Source organism: Hyla sarda, chromosome 1, assembly GCF_029499605.1.
Source record: "Hyla sarda isolate aHylSar1 chromosome 1, aHylSar1.hap1, whole genome shotgun sequence".
Lineage (NCBI taxonomy): Eukaryota > Metazoa > Chordata > Amphibia > Anura > Hylidae > Hyla > Hyla sarda.
In genome coordinates this window covers 73,644,594-73,661,960 of record NC_079189.1, presented here as the reverse complement: position 1 = coordinate 73,661,960, position 17,367 = coordinate 73,644,594, and the positions used below count along the sequence as shown (strand labels likewise).

Here is a 17,367-nt window from a genome sequence, read left to right as displayed (position 1 = left end):
AAAGCTCTATCTTGGTCTCGTGTGTCCACAAGACATTTCCCAGAAGGATTTTGGCAAAATGTAGTTCATTTTGGCAAAATGTAGTCTTGCTTTTTTATGTCTCTGTGTCAGCAGTGGGGTCCTCCTGGGTCTCCTGCCATAGAGTTTCATTTCATTTAAATGTTGATGGCTAGTTTGCACTGACACTGATGCTCCCTGAGCCTGCTTGAATATCTTTGGAACTTGTTTGGGGCTGCTTATCCAGACTATCCTGCATTGACACCTTTCATAAATTTTTGTCTTCCGTCCATGCCCAGGGAGATTAGCTACAGCGCCATGGGTTGAAAACTTCTTGATAATATTGCGCACTGTGGACAAAGGCAAAGGTAAATATCTGGAGATGGACTTGTAACCTTGAGATTGTTGATATTTTTCCATAATTTTGGTTCTCAAGTCCTCAGACAGTTCTCTTCTCCTCTTTCTGCTGTCCATGCTTAGTGTCGCACACACAGACACACCATGCAAAGACTAAGTGAACTTCTCTCCTTTTTATCTGTTTTCAGGTATGATTTTTATATTGCCCTCACCTGTAACCTGCCCCAGGTGAGTTTAAAGGAGCATCACATGCTTGAAACAATCTTATTTTTCCATAATTTTGAAAGGGTGCCAATAATTTTGTCCAGCCCATTTTTGGAGTTTGGTGTGACATTATGTCCAATTTGCTTTTTATCCTCCCTTTTTTGGTTTAGTTCCAATACACACAAAGGGAATAAACATGTGTATAGCATAACATGTGTTACTGCAATCCTATTCTGTGAGAAACACTTCATTTTCTCGAAAAATTTCAGGGGTGCCAACACAGAAAATTGTAAATGCTATGAGCAACAAATGCTAGATAAATGCTTCCGCAATATATGACTGCTGCGAGCGTACATACTGTATAAACCCTATAAGCATATGAATATTAGCAGAGTACGTTCTGTAAGAGCGCTATTAGCGTATTTATTGTATCGACGTGCACACTGTGTAAAAGCAATGAGCGTAAATACTGTATGAACGCTATGAGCATACACCCAGCACAAATGCCATGAGCATGTGTACAGCGTGCCATATGCGCATGTACTGCCCAATGCCATGATCACATATACTGGATGAATGCTAGAACGTATGTAATGTATAAACACTATGTGCATCTGTTCTGTATAACGGTTATGAGCGTACATACCGTATAAAGTTATGAGTGTACATACGGTGTACTGTAATGAGCGTACCTACTGTGTAATGCTATGAGCGTACATACCGTGTACTGCTATGAGCGTACGTACCGTGTAATACTATTAGCGTAAGTACCGTGTAATACTATTAGCGTAAGTACCATGTAATACTATGAGCATACATACAGTGTACTGCTATGAGTGTACATACCATGTAATGCTATGGGCGTACGTATTATAAAATGCAATGAGCATCCGTACTGAATAACCGCTATTAGCGTCCATACTGTGTGATGCTATGAGCATACACACGGTGTAATGCTATGAGCGTATGTATTGTATAAATTCAAAGAGCATCTGTACTGAATAACCGCTATTAGCTTACATACCACATTATACTATGAGTGTACCTACTGTGCGATGCTATGAGCGTACATACCGTGTGATGCTATGGGCGTACATACCGCATAATGCCATGAGCGTACATACCGTGTAATGCTATGACCGTACGTAATGTATAAATGCAATGAGCATATAATGCAATGAGCGTACATACGGTACAATGCACACAGAAAAATATTATAAAAAGGTATAAATGTTATAAAGGTATGTGCGGAATGAGTGCTATGACGGCATGTGCAGAAATAATGCTATGAATATATATGCGGCAATAATGTCATGCAAGTATGTGCGGAATACCTGCTATGAAGGCATGCACCATGTAGTAATATACAAAATTTAACTAATAAGAAGACCAATAGCCACTGTATCTAGCGTGAAATACATTTTCCAGAGAATATTTCTGAATGAGGGCTAGTAGTTCTATAAAATTATAATCTAAGGCCTGCATATTGCATATTATCCACATATTCTTTTGTTCACTGCCAGATGGACTGCTTTTGTTTTAGATGTCTGAAGAAAATAACATAATACACTGTGAACATAATAATGCATAGCTAGAAACGAGGGGACCATGTGAGGGATCTCCATAGTGGTTATGTCCTTGTGTACCACCAGACTCACCGCCACAGCCCCCAAGCTCCTCCGCTCCCCCCTGGACACAGCAAACCGTCACTCACCCAGTGCTATCACGGGCAATGCACAGCCCAGCATCCAGCACTGAAGCAGCAGATGGGCTGCAACGGAAGCCAGGAGTAGGCACAGCAACAGCTGGGTGCCGAAGTGGCAAAAATTGGCGGGAAATTCAAATGCCTGCTGCAGAACACAGGCACCAAAAGAAAATCAGAGTGCACTGCAGGCAGACGTGTCCCTGGCCCATAATGCTGTGGCACCCGGTTGCATACCTGAATGCCGGAGACCGGCTCTTACCCCCTGGATGACCCCATCCCCACGTGGAGCAGCACTATTTCCTGCTTCTTCAAATGTCCACCACAGAACAACTTCCTGCTTCTACAAAGACGTCATGTACGCTCTGCCCTAAGGAACACGGGGGGCGTTATATATACACATCCTTCCCCACCCTAACTCCTATAACCCTGCCTAGAGGTGGAGGGGGTGATGGATACTCATGCCCCTCGCACAAATACAGCCCTTTACAGTCTTAATACTTACCAAAGTCCTTTGTTCTCTTGGCAAATGTAATGAAGAACAAAAGCCAGACCTAGAGTATCACTGAAGTGTACAAAATACTGCACTTACTCTGCAGCAAATAGCTCTCTAAGGAGACTAAAAAAAACGTGTCTAAAACCTCTTTACACCAAGCGCCTGCTCTTCTTGCTGTAAACCTTTTATAGACCTTACAAATTTAATAACAAGAAAATGTACGTCTAGAAATAAAGGGGGGATGAAGAAAAGGTGAAAAGTATCAAAAGCCATTGCTCACAAAGCTTTTAAATTCTTGGCCCACAGTTTCTATTTATAGAGAACTTGTCAGGTCCCATGTGCCTCATAGATGGGCCCCAGGACCTGGCAGGTAAGGAGCTTTCTGACACTGTTCTCCTCTGCTCTATTAGGTGCTGCATAGAACTATAAAACATGTCTCGAATGGCTACTTGTGGGGTAACAGGACCAGCCAACCAACTAATGTGTATTGGAGCATATCAATTCACAAGCATATAGTCATACACTTTAAAGGGATTATCTAGCGAAAGAACCAACCTTTGTATGGTGTCAAAATGTATAATAAAGCAACTTACTAATATGATGTTATTATCCAAAGGGGACAGATCACCCATTTTAGCTGTGGGTTTATGGGTTGCTGTGGAAGATCCGCTGCGGCTAAACTGTAGCCGAAAATCCATAGCAGACCCCCCCAATGAAGTGACCAAAATCGACTGCGGATTTCCACAGTGGAAAACTTGCAGAAGATCTGCCCGTGTGACTGGGTCAATTCACTGCGGAGGTTATCTGTAGGTTTGGCAGACAAAATTCAAGACGAAATATAGTATCATTTATATGGATGAAATTTTACAAATTTGGTCCATATGGTACACAGGTAATGTAAATAGCATTAAAGGTTTACTCCGGCGCTAAACATCTAATCCCCTTTCCAAAAGGATAGGGGATAAGATGTTAGATCGCAGGGATTCCGCCGCTGGTGACCCCCTGCGATCTCTCTTGCAGCACCCCTGTTATTCATCAGCACAGAGCGAGGATCACTCTGTGGCTGATGACGGGCGGTGCAGGGGCCACCACACCCCCTTCAATAGACTTGCATTGAGGGGGCAGGGCTTGATATCACAAGGGGGCGGCGCTGTGACATCACGATACTCCTTCCCCTGCATCGCCTGTCATCAGCCACAAAGTGATCCTCGCTCTGTGCAGATGAATAACAGGGGTGCTGCAAGAGAGATCGCAGGGGGTCCCCAGCAGCGGGATCCCTGCGATCTAACATCTTATCCCCTATCCTTTTGATAGGGGATAAGATGTTTAGGGCTGGAGTACCCCTTTAAAGGGGTTTTCAAGGAATTTTACATTGTCAGAAGAGGCCAACAATGTTTAATCACTGATAGAAAACACAGAAGAAAACTTGAAGATCCGTCCATGTGAATGTATCCTTAGGCTATATTCACATGAAGCAATGTCTGCACAGAAAATGTTTCTATGTGGACATTCCCCTGACAGTGGAGTGTCGACAGTACATGCTGGTGCTAGGATCGATCAGAAGTGAGCCATCTCATAGACGGCAATGCATTTCCATGTGGAGTCCGCAGAAGGAATACACATTAAAACGTGTCAAATTCATTAACAATCAAATGTTCCAAGTTTAAGTTATACACAAAGTAAAGACCATAAAACTACAGTATACAAAATCATTATCAGCCACACAAAATAATTCTTTATCTGCCATACCTCAATACATATTCAATTCATAATATTTATTGTCATTAATATTAGATAAGAACTGAGTACACAAAGAAACGTTAATCTAAATGTTTTGTTGGGAGGCATAAATATTTTAATATCTACATATACAGAGGTAGCGGAGTGGAATTTGTCATTTCCTGAGTAAAGATATGGTAACTATTTCATAAATTGAATTTCCTTTGGTTAAAAAAAAATCTCAGCAAACACTGAGGACACCCAGACAGCCATCAATTTCCATGAGTCACCCAGACGATTTGTCATAGACTTAAATGCTACAGAATAGACAGATAACAAACCAGAATTGTACACACAGTGACTGGTCACTAATGGGGATCTAATCTCTGGAACAGCAGTATGAGCCTATGTTCACATCTATGAAGACGGTGCATTTCTAAGCAGACCTAGAACCAGCATTTTCTTCCAGCACCTGCTATTTGCAGAATATCCACCTGTGTTTTCCAGGCGGACATTCTGCTAAATTTCTGCCATGTGAACATGGCCTTAGGGCCCATTCACATGACAGAATGTCCAGGCACAATCCAACGTGAAAACTTTGCTTGGAAATTCTGTTACAGCAGTCTTGCATTCTTTTTAATGGGATTCTGCTAGACTGTACACACTTGAATTCAAATTCCAGACTCCGCTGAAAGAATAAAAATATTCATGCTTTTGGGGTATCTGTTCAGAAATGTATTGCCGTCAATGTAATAGTAATGGTGCATATCTGAGCCGTTCTAGCACTAACTAGGCACTGCTGTGCACGGAATGTCTGCCCCGAATGTATCCAGATGCACATTGCGTAGTGAAAACCTGACCTTAAAATACAATTATTACACATAGGGTATTAGCCGCAAAAGCAACATATATTAGACATGGAATTTACTGTGAATTCACCATGGATGCGGCACTGTCAGTGGTGAAATCCAGCACAAACCTGCAGGCTCATAGGACCACATGGGAATAGTCAGCAGGTGTGGATGATATTTTTATAATGTACATTGTTTTGTTTTCTTTACCAACATTTATCCTTTCAGTGGCGGCGGTGTAAGGAACTGCAGTATTGTCCCATTCAAGTGGACAATGCAAGGCTAGAGTATCTTGCACCTCTGCTACTAAAAGTACCACAATGAACGGGCAAGCACATTGAAGAGGCAGCAGATGAATACTGGGACCCCTTTAAACAGCTGATTGGTGGAGGAATCAGAGGATCCAGAAGGCATAATTGCTTTATGGTGTCAAACTTTAGGTAGAGGGAGGACTATAATGATATCAGGTTTCCCAGCTAGCAGTGCCCTGGCTGTTATACTGCTCCATTTCATATAAAGCCATAGTAGGGCTACATGGGGCTCTCTACATCTCTGAATACCATTGATTTTATACAGTGGGAAACAGATTTTTTGCCATGTGTATGGTGGTAAATAGAGATGAGCGAACTTACAGTAAATTCGATTTGTCACGAACTTCTCGGCTCGGCAGTTGATGACTTATCCTGCATAAATGAGTTCAGCTTTCAGGTGCTCCGGTGGGCTGGAAAATACAGTCCTAGGAGACTCTTTCCTAAGACTGTATCCACCTTTTCCAGCCCACCGGAGCACCTGAAAGCTGAACTCATTTATGCAAGATAAGTAATAAACTGCCGAGCCGAGAAGTTCATGACGAATCGAATTTACTGTAAGTTCGCTCATCTCTAGTGGTAAACTCCTATAGGAGGATTGCTCTGCATTGTGTATGAGCCCTTAGACATGTTTGGATTTGCAGATAATCTATTTACAACGAAAAATAACAATCGCTGTCTGGATTGAGACCACCAAAGAGAACAGCATTTGTTAGTATTGTCTCCATTATTACAATCTTGTTTCTAGGAGGTAGAAATAAGAAATTTCAAACACAAGAAATGATAACGCTTTATTTATAGAAATGAGGCCAAGAAATCAGGGAAACTAACTTGTACCATTTACAAAAACACTAACACTACGTGTACAAAGATTACACCGCAAGGTTATGATAAATAGAAAAAAAATATATGGAGGAGATTTATCAAAACCTGTCCAGAGGAATAGTTGCTGAGTTGCCCATAGCCACTAAGCAGACCGTTTCTTTAATTTTTCAGAGGCCTCTTCAAAAGTGAAAGAAGCAATATGGGCAACTCAGCAACTTTTCCTCTGGATGGGTTTGGATAAATCTCCCCCTATATCCTTTCCATTACCATGTTTTTGTTGGTCTTGATGCCAAAAGTGCCAACCATTTGAAACTCAGAATACTAAAAAGGTTATTATTTTATTTTTTTTATTACTATTTACAAATATATTTTAGTTTAAAACTTTATTTTTATCATTATAATTATGAATTTTTATAATAAAGCATTTTTATTGTCTTTCTTATGATTCTAATTGAAAGACAGTACATTTTTATTGAGATCAGAAAATTATTTTCGCCTTTATTTTTGAACATTCTGACCTAAGATAAAGTTTACTCCCAAAACAAATCTTGTAATTCTCATGATCATAGTGATGCCAAAAGTGTGTGTTACGACAGGACCAGAAAACTAAAACTTTCAAATGGTTTAAAATGTTAACTTTACATATTTAATTTTTATTTTATATTTATTGAAGGAGTGGGTTATATTAGGCAGGATGTGAACGGTCAGTCCTTGAAATTTATGTATTGAAAACAAAAAAAACAAATGGGCAAGTGTAAGCTTCTGAGCGACTTTGAAAAGGGCCAAATGGCGATGTCTAAATGATTGAATTAGAGCATCTGAAAAAACAGCAGGTTTTGTGGAGTGTTATAGTGGTAGTTTGTACCTACCAAAAGTGGTCATAGAAAGGACAACTGGTTAAATGAAAACTGGGTCATAGACGCCTAAGGCTCATTGATGCACTTGGGAGTCTAGGCTAGCCTGTCCAGTCTCATATCACAAAAAAGCTACGGTAGAACAAATTGCTGAAAAGGTTAATGGTGGCTATGATAGAAAGGAGAGAGAAAATACAATGCTTTACAGTTTGCTGCACATGGGGCTACATGTTGAGCACATGGGGCTACACAGGTTGAGGCAGAGAGCCAAAGCTGACCCTTGTCCAAGCCTATGTGTCTACAATGGGCAAATGAGCATTAGCACTAGAACAAGAAGCAATGACTAAAGATGGCCTGATCTGATGAATTATGTTGTCTTTTATACCACATGGACAGCTGGGTCTATGTGCATCACTTACAAGAGGAAGAGATGGCACTAAGGGAAGAAGACAAGCCAAAGGAGGCAGTGTGATGTTCTAAGCAACGTTCTGCTGGAACACCTTGGGTCTTAGCAGTGCCCTCATTTGTCAGAATAATGTTCCATACACAATACAAAAATTGTTCAGGGATGTGTTGAGAAACAATACAAAGGACCAGATTTACTAAAGAATGGCCAGTCTTTAGCTAATCTATGCTGGAATAAGTTGCTACATATTTATTAAAAAGAGCATGTGTATTACATTTGTTGCATTTGTGGCTGACCGTGCACCAAAGAATGAAATATAAGTAGATCCGGTGTGAATTATAGTAAACTGGCCACGCTGTGGAAGGCCACGCACCATCCATGTTAAGTCCCAGTGAGTGTGGCGTAAAATGGTAAAAACTAGCAAAAAACGGTACTTGCACAAAAATGTGTGACTTTTTCCTGCCAGAAAACTGGCACACCATGTTCATAAATTCCCCATCTGTTGACTTTCCAGATCTCATGCCAATTGATTATGTTTTGGATGTGCTGAAAAAAACAAATCTGACATATGGAGGCTGTACCTCACTACTTAAATGAATGAATTAAAGAGTCCGCTGCTAAAGTCTTGGTGCCAGATGCCAAAGGATTCAAGGCAGGTGGCTTTACTTTTATGACTGATCGATGTCTCCATTGTTTTTAAATACTGCAAATGGTTCTTAAAAACAGCAATGATGTAACATGAAAACAAAAAAGTGATTTTTTTTTTCTATAAGATACAATTGGACAAGCTAAGTTCCTCTCATGGGGCAACTGGCATCAGCCTCACAAGTTTTTTTTTGCCTTTCTCTGTATCAACACAGTAGGTCTATAGGTTGAACTTTTTCCACCCTTAGATAACAATTAGAAAAAGTAAAACCAGTACTGAAAGAAAATGAAATCAGATATATGAGTCATTTAGGTGTCATTCTATGTAATTAGAACAAGGTGAAATGACACATATTGCATTAATTATAGGATTCACACTTCATGATCCCAGCCATGAAGGTAAGTAATGAGGTTCCTTCAAGGTAATGTCAAGGGGACTCAAAATTGTTACAAAAAGCAATGATAATTCACCGCAGATCACCGATACTTCAACAATCACGAAGAAATCTTCTATAGTGCTGACACACAGCATACATCATCCAATGAAGCATTGTACTTACTCCAATATATAAAGTACAAAAAGTTATGAGCCAGGATGCCACATATAATGTGATGTCATGCAACAGGACATCGTCTCTTAATGTGTTACAGTCATTAGTGTCCACTCCTCTCACCCTGTGTCACAGTAATTAATCTCCCCTAGTCACAGTCATTCACGTCCCCTCATCTCTCCCCGTGTCAGTCATTACTGTCCCTTTATCTCCCCCATATGTCAAAATAATTCATGTCCCTCACCTCCCTAGTGTGTCACAGTCATTACTGTCCCCTCATCCCCCTCCTGTCTATCATAGTCGTTACTGTCACCTCACCTCCGTGTGTCACAGTCATTACTGTCCCCTCATCCCCCTCCTGTCTATCACAGTCGTTACTGTCACCTCACCTCCGTGTGTCACAGTCATTACTGTCCCCTTACTTCTCCTTCTGTGCCACAGTCATTAATGCACCCTCATCTCCCCCCCATTTGTCAAAGTCGCAAATGTTTAATTGTTTTAAGGAAAAAAGTTTTACTTACCTCCGCCTGCATTCCCCATTCAGCAAATTTGGTGGTTTTCTTTTCTACGTCATTTACCTTGTGGTTGAGATAACATGTTGTTTTGATACTTTAGGCCAGCCTCATTACAACAATGCCAGATTTGTATAGTTTCCGTCATGTTTTACAAATTAAAAAAAAAAATTCTGAACTTTTAAAAAAAAAATTGAATTGCCATTTTTTGACCCCTGTAGCTTTCATTTTTTATTTTTTTTCGTATACCAGGCTGTATGAGTGCTCATTTTTGGGCACCATAATCGTTTTTTGTATCGGTACCATTTTGGTATTGATGTGACTTTTTAATCGCTTTTAAAAAAAAATAAAAAATTTCTGGGATATTATAAAAATTGCAATTCTGTGGTTCGGTATTTATTTTTTTACATTTACATAATTTACCGTACGGGATACATAATGTTATATCTTAATAGTTCGTACAATTATGCACGCAGCGATACTAAATATAGTTATTATATTTACATGTTTTTATATAGGAAAAGGGGGTGACTGAACATTTATTAAAACTTTTTTATTTTTTTTTACACTTTATTGGACTTTTAGGAGGAATCATTAGATTCCTCATACAGATCAACAGAGTTCTATTGAACTCCATTTATCTGTGTGCTCTGCACTCCATTGATAGAGCATAGTCCAGCCAGGCTCTATCAATGAGAGAGCCACAGACACCAGGGAAGCAGAGGTAAGCCAATTTATGAAAACTACCAAAATTGAGAAATGAAGGGATTGCTCAAAACAACCATTTACATTTGGAAAATGGTTGGTTGCCTTGGGGAATATTCACTGTTGTTTATGGGAGCTGGTGAAGATAGCCGAGAACCTTTCGCAATGACGCACTTGTCCTTTATCCTGTGGATAGGAGATACGTCTAAGTTCACACATCATTTTTGAGCTGTAATTTTACAAAATACAAAAAAGGGACTTTTTTTAAAATAAAAAATGGATAGCTTTTAAGCTGTATTTTCAGCTGGTTTTTATTTTTCTTTAGCGAACCATTTATGATAGGTGCTATTGTGCCCCAATAACCTAAATCAGTGGTCTTCAAACTGTGGCTCTCCAGATGTTGAAAAACTACAAAATCCAGCATGCCAGGACAGCTATTGGCTGGAGAGCCACTGTTTGGAGACCACTAAATGAAATAACAGATGAATTTTCAGCTGTTTTTTCTTTTGGACTTTTTTTTTTTTATCTATCCCGTAGGCTTGCATTTAGGGGCGGAGCGTGACATCACACGGGGGACGGAAGTGTGACATCACACGCCGCCGACCCTGCGGTCGACCATAATCAGAGCCGGAGCGAACACACTCCGGGCACTGATTACAAACGGGGTGCTGCGTGGATGATCCCGGGGGTCCCCAGCGGCGGGACTCCCGCGATCAGGCATCTTATCCCCTATCCTTTGGATAGGGGATAAGATGTTTAAGCATCGGAGTACCCCTTTAATGAGAGGCTGCTGCAAGCGCAATTCTTGCAGAAATTCCGGTCTGAATTTCTATAGCGTGAACTAGCCCTTAGGCTAGGTTCAGACTACGGAATTTCCACCTGCAATTCCTCTTTGAAATTGCAGGCGGAGATTCCCCTTGCTAAAATGCATAGTGTAGTGAATGGGTTTCCGTTCACAAATTCACACTTCGGAATTTGTGAAGCGGAATCTGAGAACGGAAATTTCCGCCTGAAGAAAGGGTTTGCTCTTTCTTCAGGCGGAAATCCGTGCGGAACACATTGCAGTCTATTGGAGACTGCAGTGTCCGCACGGTCCTAGCGCCGACTGATTCAGTCAGCGCTGGCCGCACTCGGAATCTCTGGGCGGAAAATTTCTGCCTGGAGATTCCATAGTCTGAACCTAGCCTTACACTAACCCACTTTTTCTGGTTCCAACAAATCAGCATCAAATGTAGATGGTTCACTTGAGAGCAAATATATCCCACCCCTGACAGGCGCCATTCTGTCCCGGATAACCTAAATCAGTGGTCTCCAAACTGTGAACCTCTGCATATTGCAAAACATGCTGAGAGATGTAGTTTTGGAACATCTGGAGGGCCACAGTTTGAAGACCACTGGTCTAAATCATAGGATCAGAGTGGTGTATAACATTGCACCCTGATGCAGTACTAGAATACATGACATGAAGACCATGTGGTCCACAGTCATCTGGTTACATAGTGCTAGCACCTCCATGGTGCCGATCAAGCTGCATGCTGCAAGCTGCATGCTTGTGGAACAACAAATTCCAGAATGCCATTCAACACTCCCATTCTCTCCTATTGTGCAGATATTTTGCAGTATAGTACCCAATAGTCACTCTTCCCTCACTCAATAAAAAGTCTCATGCACACAGAGCCATATGTTGCTTCTAGGATAAAATACCTCTGCACTGGGCATGCCACATAAGATGCCAATGTAAAATATGCCATGGTGCATATAGAAAAGATAGGAGACTGTGACAAGTCAGCTCGCTGTTCTTATGTATTGTGTTCACTGCGCCTCTAGTGGCCACTGCGTGACATGACACGTGACAGCTGAGCCGGGCGATGCCAGCTTTGTCTGCACCAGGACTCACCCGAGCTTCCTTCTCCAGCTGGCAGTGCAGCGTGGTGCCCTTCAGTTTCTGCACTATATGGGCAATGCTCACTGACAAATCCTCCTCTTCTCCCTGCATTGTACCCGCAGCCTCTCGAAAAAAACAGCACAGGCCACAAAAGGACGATCAATGGTTTCCTAGCAACTGCAGGCGTGCGCTTCACATACCAGTCCCCCTCAGTACACTGGATGCATGCATTTAGTTCCGGGTTCTTCCTCTGTGCTCTGTACATCACTCTAAGGCAGTGTTTCCCAACCAGGGTGCCTCCAGCTGTTGCAAAGCTACAACTCCCAGCATGCCCGGACAGCCTTTGGCTGTCCGGGCATGCTGGGAGTTGTAGTTTTGCAACAGCTGGAGGCACCCTGGTTGGGAAACACTTCTGTGGGGTCTTCCTTAGACTAGTGCTCCAGTATTGTAAAATGTAAAGAGGGAAAAAAAATATGTTTGCTGCTAGTTTTTTGCAAATATTAATAAAATAGTCTGGTAAGGCTTGGTTTTACACTGCCTTTCTATTTAACATATATGTTCTATAATTTTGTATTTATCTCCTTGAATTTTCATCCTTACGTTTTGTTTAGTTTTTTTTCCTCCTTGACTTTTGCGGGACCTATTGTACTTTGTAATGACACCGCTCATTTTACCATTAAATGTACTGCAAAACAATATGGTGGCCCAGTACAGGAGTTGCACCCCTTTATCCTAGCTGCCCTGTCCGGAAGACTCCATCCTGTGACCCCTGGGCCCTCCTTCACCTATGTCTTGTATAAATCACCAACAGTGCCTTTGTTATATAATGTATTGTACATATAATGTGTAATACCTTTAAAGGGTACCTCTCATCAAAAAAACTTTTGATATATTATAGATTAATGTATGCAGAATAACTTTACAATTGCATGTTATTAAAAAAAATATGCTTCTTTCTATTTAATTTTCCACTTTGAAGAAATGACCACTAGGGGTCTCCCTACCAGTCCTGGCAGCAAGCATTTCAGACTCATGTTGGAGTCCTAAACACTACGAGCTGCCAGTCTGCTTTGTTCACAAAGGAGAACACTCAGAGCTGCCAGCCTGCTTTGTTCACAGCCTGTTTGGCTGTGAACAAAGCAGGCTGGCAGCTCTGAATGTTTAGGACTCCAGCATGAGTCAGAAATGCTTGCTGACAGGACTGATCGGGAAAAATACAATAGAAAGAAGCATATTTTTTATTAACATGCTATTGGAAAGTTATTCAACATTCATTAATCTAAAATATATCAAAAGTTTATTTGATGAGAGGTACCCTTTAAAGGAAAACTGTCAGATGTTTTCTCCCGCACTATCCACAGGTACTGATGGATAGTGCGGGAGACGCTGATTCCAATGAGCCTTCTGTGCCCTGATCCGCCCGGCCGTTCGCTGGCAATCATAGTTTTATTCTATGTGTATATCTGGCTGTAACTGGCACGGACAGGGCTTCTTCAGCTTAACTGGCACTGATGTCAGCGCCGCTTATGAATATTCATCCCCCCTCCCTTCAGTTAGGAGCGGCGAAGAGGGAGATCTGGAGGGAGGGGGGATGAATATTCATAAGCGGCTCTGACGTCAGCGCCAGTTAAGCTGCAGAAGCCCCACCCATGCCAGTTACAGCAAGATTTCCACATGTCATAAAACTACCATTGTGGGCGTACGGCCGGGCGGATCCGGGCAAGGTAGGGCTCATTAGAATCAGCTTCTCCCGCATTATCCATCAGTACCATATGGATAGTGCAGGAGAAAACGTGACAGTTTTCCTTCAAGAGATGTTGTCATGTGATTGTAACCAGGGAAGGTACCAGTGACCATGCGACCTACAGGGTGACCTATGGGACCCCTCCAGAGTCTCCCCCATATAAGTCCTGGGTGGAGTCTCTGCTGGCTCTCTTCCTGCTTAGCTGAGTTGCAGTAAGGTTAAGACCTGTAAGAGTGTGTCTGGAGTCTACCATGCAGCCATGGTTCCACGTAATGGAAAATTCACAGGTTGAAGGGTGTGTGTGATAACTTTGCTAATAAGTCATGAGACTAACTTTGCTTTGAGAAGCATTATTGTTGTTTTCAGGTTCCTGCAACGTTCAAGAAAAACGCCTGGTGGACTCACCAAGAACTCCTGTAACTATTTGCATAAGTGTACGTGCCTAGCTTATAGCCGTGATCCTTAACTGAGAACTCTAAATGTACCAGGACTGTGGAGCTGTACTCTATATTTTGTTTATTACTTTTTGCACAATATTGAATGCAAATATTGTCATTGTTGTACTGTTTAAGGCCCAGTGTAATAAAATGTATATAACGTGTTTAGACAGAAATGTCTGGAATATTGCATGTTTTTTTGGCCATGGCAATTGAAAGGTTGCAGGAGAGTTCTCCTTCATTAGTATTTTATTTTTATTTTTTATCTCTTCCTCTAAATTCCCAGTTTCTTTCAAGGTCTTGTTCTTAATAAGTTTTGTTTCCCGTAGCTGACGTCGCTTTACCGAAGAATTGAAACTTTCTGTGATTGGCTAAAACTACAACTATTTGCTTGCGTCAGCTCCCCAAAATTGGTAGATACGCCCTTCGCTTTTATATACTGATACTTGATAATAATAAAGTCAGTGTGTTTTCTTCATAACTACTTGTCTGTCATCTTTTCCTATGAGGGAGAAACTCTCCTGGTGCCAGGGAAGGTCACACAAACTAAGGGGGAACCAGGGCAATTATTCCAGGGACATATAGTTTGGAGTAGCAGATCCTTTCAGCAATTTATATGGAAGGTATCCTGATTAGGTCGGGAGAAGCGTATTTACTACCTCATTGCCATGACAGTTACCAGCCAGGTACAGAGAGTGATAGTACCTTTGTATTATAGTCATTATGGCATAAATAATGCTAATGTCAGTTCATGTATAGCTAAGTCAGTGTTGTACATAGCATTGTGTGTATCTTAACTAGTCAAATGTCATGTCTAGTCAGGACTGTAGCTAACCTATGTATATTACAAAGTCCATAATAGTCAGTAATGTCTTATTTCTAACCATTTTCCTGTCCATCGTGTACAGGGTGCTCGAGAGTTCTCCTGGAAGCCTAGATAAACATGTACAGTGACAGAGCTACCATGTATGTAGGTAAAATTGTTCTATTGCCATTGAAAAAAATGTATATCAGTTTATATAATGTTCTGGGGAGAATTAGCTATTGCCGAAGGGCCCCAGCAGCTAAGGCTTTCGGATAGAAAGCCTCTGGCAGCCCGATGCAAATTAAATATGTGTTCAAGTATGCAGTTCCAAGAGTTAAAAATTCCACACGTGTCACGATCCCAGTTTTCAAATACCCTTGTCAAAAATGGAGCATGTAAGGACATTACCATCAATGCCACATGGACTCTTCCCCAGTGATTTCTGTATCAGCCATAAGAAGGACATTCACAAATGCCCCAGGAACTGCTTATGTTTTCTCCAGGCCCCTGTGGCCACTTTCTGTTGTCCGTCCTACAGGACTGGGCAACAAGAATGGCTGTTGTTAAGAGGGGGAGTTTGTGGTGGCCCAGTACAGGAGTTGCACCCCTGTACCCTAGCTGCCCTGTCTGGTAGACTCCATCCTGTGTCCCATGGGCCCTCCCTCACCTATGTCTGGGCCCTCCCTCACCTATGCCTATGTTATATAATGTATTGTACATGTTGTCATGTGATTGTTACCAGGGAAGGTAACTCCTCCACAGTCTCCCCCATATAAGCACTGGGTGGAGTCTCTGCTGGCTCTTTTCCTGCTTTGCTGAGTTGCAGTAAGGTCAAGTCCTGTAAGAGTGTGTATGGAGTCCAGAGAAGGCCTAAAGTCTACGACGCAGCCACGGATCCACAAGTTCACTACCCCCCCAGGTCCAAGTCAAAACCTGGTAAGCTACAAACGGGGTATAGTCAGTCTCAGTCAAGTCAGTCCAAGTCAATCTGTCTCAAGTCAGCGTGACCGTGCATGAAATTGTCCAAGTCCACTATAAGTCCCAACAAGCCCTGTGGTCTCTGAAGTCACTGGTCACCTCTTTGGGTCTAGCCAAGCTGTATAGACTGTTACACCTGTCTGACTCAGTAAAGCTGCCGTCAAAGTCATTATTTTCCCCTGTGCCTAGCCCAGGATCCAGCGGCCTACCTTTGGGTGGTGAAGCGGTTAAACCAAGCCCTGGTGTCACGAACACAAGGGGTTAATGCCATCTGCTCCAGGGTAATTCCATCTGCCTTGCACCACATCCACACCACAAGGACACATATTCGTGAGGGGAAATTGAAAAAAAAATAATGAAATTTTTCTAATTTAGGGCATTTTATATTTATACTTCTAACTGTGCTATAACATTGATATATCTGTACACCGCAGATTGGTACGATTCCGATGATACCCAATTGTATAGTTTTCTAAGTTGAAAAAAAAAAAAATATATATATATATATATATATATATATACCGTATTTATCGGGGTATACCACACACCGGCCTATAACACGCACCCTCATTTTACCAAGGATATTTGGGTAAAAAAAGTTTTTTACCCTAATATCCATGGTAAAATGAGGGTGCGTGTGTGCGCGTGTATACCCCGATACAGCCCCAGGAAAGGCAGGGGGAGAGAGGCCGTCGCTGCCCGCTTCTCTCCCCCTGCCTTTCCTGGGGTCTAGAGCCCTGCTGCCGGCCCTTCTCACCCCCTGGCTATCGGCAGCCCATTGCCGGCGCCGCTGCCCCGTTGCCTCCCCCCATCCCCGGTGGCATAATAACCTGAGTCGGGTCCGCGCTACTGCAGGCCTCCGGCGTGCGTCCCCGGCATCGTTGCTATGCACGGCGCGGCGCACTGACGTCATGCGCCGCGCCGTTCAGCGCATAGCAACGACGCCAGGGACGCACGCCGGAGGCCTGCAGCAGCGCAGACCCGACTCAGGTAATTATGCCACCGGGGATGGGGGGAGGCAACGGGGCAGCGGCGCCGGCAATGGGTGCCGCTGCCCCTTCTCTCCCCCTGGCTGTCGGCGCCGCTTCTCTCCCCCTGGCTATCGGCACCGATAGTCAGGGGGACAGAATGGGCAGCGGCACCGATAGCCAGGGGGTGAGAAGGGCCGACAGCAGCGCTCTAGACCCCAGGAAAGGCAGGGGGAGAGAAGCGGGCAGCGACGGCCTCTCTCCCCCTGCCTTTCCTGGGGGTGTATCGGCGTATAACACGCACACAGACTTTAGGCTAAAAATTTTAGCCTAAAAAGTGCGTGTTATACGCCGATAAATACGGTATATATATATATATATATATATATGCTTGTGCGGTGATTTTCTGGATTTGCTG

The 17,367-nt window shown here is 42.5% G+C and overlaps 1 protein-coding gene across 5 annotated transcripts in view; it reads right to left on the bottom strand.

Moving 5' to 3' along the window:
• Positions 1-12,219, bottom strand: part of TBC1D19 (TBC1 domain family member 19) — a 154,082-nt gene extending 141,863 nt beyond the window's left edge. For 3 of the 5 annotated variants that reach the window (XM_056556005.1, XM_056556023.1, XM_056556032.1), the window contains exon 1: positions 12,030-12,219. In XM_056556005.1, the coding sequence (XP_056411980.1) occupies positions 12,030-12,128 (99 nt within the window). In that variant the 5' untranslated portion in view covers positions 12,129-12,219. Of the gene's footprint in view, positions 1-11,836; positions 11,919-12,029 lie in introns of those variants that run through there. The other 2 variants (XM_056556038.1, XM_056556014.1) reach the window with 2 other exon arrangements.
• Positions 12,220-17,367: the final 5,148 nt, after the last annotated feature.